Source organism: Amphimedon queenslandica, unplaced genomic scaffold (genome assembly GCF_000090795.2).
Source record: "Amphimedon queenslandica unplaced genomic scaffold, v1.1 AMPQUscaffold_7759_Cont20292, whole genome shotgun sequence".
In the NCBI taxonomy this organism is placed as follows: Eukaryota; Metazoa; Porifera; class Demospongiae; order Haplosclerida; family Niphatidae; genus Amphimedon; species Amphimedon queenslandica.
In genome coordinates this window covers 1-2,208 of record NW_003551959.1, presented here as the reverse complement: position 1 = coordinate 2,208, position 2,208 = coordinate 1, and the positions used below count along the sequence as shown (strand labels likewise).

General features: G+C 42.2%; 1 protein-coding gene across 1 annotated transcript; it reads left to right on the top strand.

The window, feature by feature from the left end:
- The first annotated feature begins 6 nt into the window (after positions 1-6).
- Positions 7-2,202, top strand: LOC109591594 (uncharacterized). Its single transcript, XM_020007301.1, has 2 exons — positions 7-1,544; positions 1,649-2,202. Exons 1-2 carry the CDS (start codon positions 273-275, stop codon positions 2,147-2,149), a joined length of 1,773 nt encoding a protein of 590 aa, XP_019862860.1. The 5' UTR covers positions 7-272; the 3' UTR covers positions 2,150-2,202.
- Positions 2,203-2,208: the final 6 nt, after the last annotated feature.

The window sequence follows — 2,208 nt, the reverse complement described above, 5'->3', positions numbered from 1 at the left end:
TTTACACCTGGAAGACAAGTGATGGTAAGCTGCAGTTTACAACATATACTGTTGTCTTTAATGAAGTACCTGCTGTCATCTTTGGGCAGCAGTGGGATGATGGAGGCAACTCCACCAGTACTGGTAATAATGATGATGTTATCTCAAGATGGCCGGCTTTTAAAGTTGAGGATTTAGGACTAACCCGTGGGTATGCATCATGGGGCGGGGGACAGATAGGAAGTACCCCTACTGGTCCCTTTGATTCCTCGCTGAAGGAGATCTATAAAGGAATGGAGGGTGGACTACCTCTTGTAATATTTGACTCTGATATGGAGAACACAGTCGTGATATCACCACAGAATACATTCATGTCTTCACATCACGAGGTGTGGAAGCCAGACGGATATCAAGTCCCTGTATTTGCTACTGGTATATTAGGATCAGTTGATACTGTCCCTAAAGGATACGCAATGGAGACACTAATGGTTGCCGGTCAGAACCTCACCGACACTATGGACAAATGGGGTAGACTCTTACGTGGAAGATACAAGAAAGATGATATATATCGTCACAATGATTTTTCAATAAACTACCTTGGATATTACACTGATAATGGAGCCTGCTATTATTACTATACTGGGAAATACTCAAACTACGAAGAAGCAATGCTTGCTGTGAAGAAGGATGCTGATGACAATGGTCTTCCTTTTAGGTATCTTCAAATAGACTCATGGTGGTACTACAAAGGTGATCATGATGGTGTTAAGAACTGGACCTGCATGAGTTCTATTTTCCCTGATGGAATTGAGTATGTATCACAGAAAACCGGTTGGCCAATAGTCGCTCATAACAGGTTCTTCTCTGTGGATACTGATTATGCCAAGCAAAATGGAGGACCTTTTAACTTTATCATTGATTCAGGTAAAATAGCTCTACCTGATGATCCTACTTTCTGGCAGTATCTTCTCTCAACGTCAAGAGATCAGTGGAACCTTTGGACTTACGAACAAGACTGGCTTCTGACTGAATCAGGAGGACTTAAAGAGCTGCAGATTGATCTTAATCTGGGTCAAACATGGCTAGGACAGATGGGAGAAGCAGCTAAAGAAGAAGGACTCACCATACAGTATTGTATGGCTTGGCCTAGGCATGTAATGCAGGCAGTGATGATACCAGTAGTGACACAAACTAGAGCTAGTGATGATTATCATCCTGGTAACAGCCAATGGAAGATTGGAGACTCTAGCATACTCCTTCACTCTCTTGGTATTGCTCCATTCAAAGATAATTACCACACAACCTCTACTCAATCCGATTGCAAGTTCACTTCAGCAGAACCTAGTCCTAAACTACAGACCTACGTATCAGTGTTGAGTACCGGCCCAGTGGGTCCCAGTGATACTGTAGGAGGAGCAGACAAGCAGCTCATCCTTGCCACTTGTATGAGTGATGGTCTCATACTGAAGCCATCAAGACCTGCTATGTCTCTGGACTCTACATTCCTTCAGCGAGCACTTGGTAAGGGAGGGCCTGATGGATATCTCACTGCAACTTATACTGAAGTAAGTTTAATTATGTTGTGACTATTAATTTGAACTGCTTTTGATAAAAGTTGTAAGATACATTCATTTTATTGATGATAATTTTATAATCTCTACCTTTTTAGGTGTCAGGTTACACTTGGTATTACATACTGGGGGCTGAGCTTAAAAGTGACTATCAAATGTCTCTCACAGAATTACCAGCTGCTCGTGATGGTACCAAGCCTAAGACCTCCTTCCCAGAATCAGTAGCAGTTCAGTACGACCTTGACAAAACCGTTGCATCAAATTACGTGAAGATATCAGATTCAAGTGCAAAGCTGACGATAAAATCCTGTGAAGTATCAGATTTCCAACACTGGTACATAGCACCTGTACTACCAGGCAGTGGTGGATCATTGCTAGGAGAGCTGGATAAGGTTGTACCAATATCAGAGCAGAGGGTTCTCACTGTTATCCTGTTCGCTGGTACTTACGTTGTTAAAATGAGAGGAGCTCCTGGAGAAGTGGTATCAATGTCAACAATAGATACTAGTGATGGTAAAGTGACCAGTATTGATTGCACATTGGACTCTACTGGTGCTGGTACGCTAGGGTTCTCTGATGTTAAGAACCTCTCCTGCTAAAAATCAAGCTATTATTATTGCAGAATTGCTAGCTGATATAACTGCTTTTGCTATGCAGA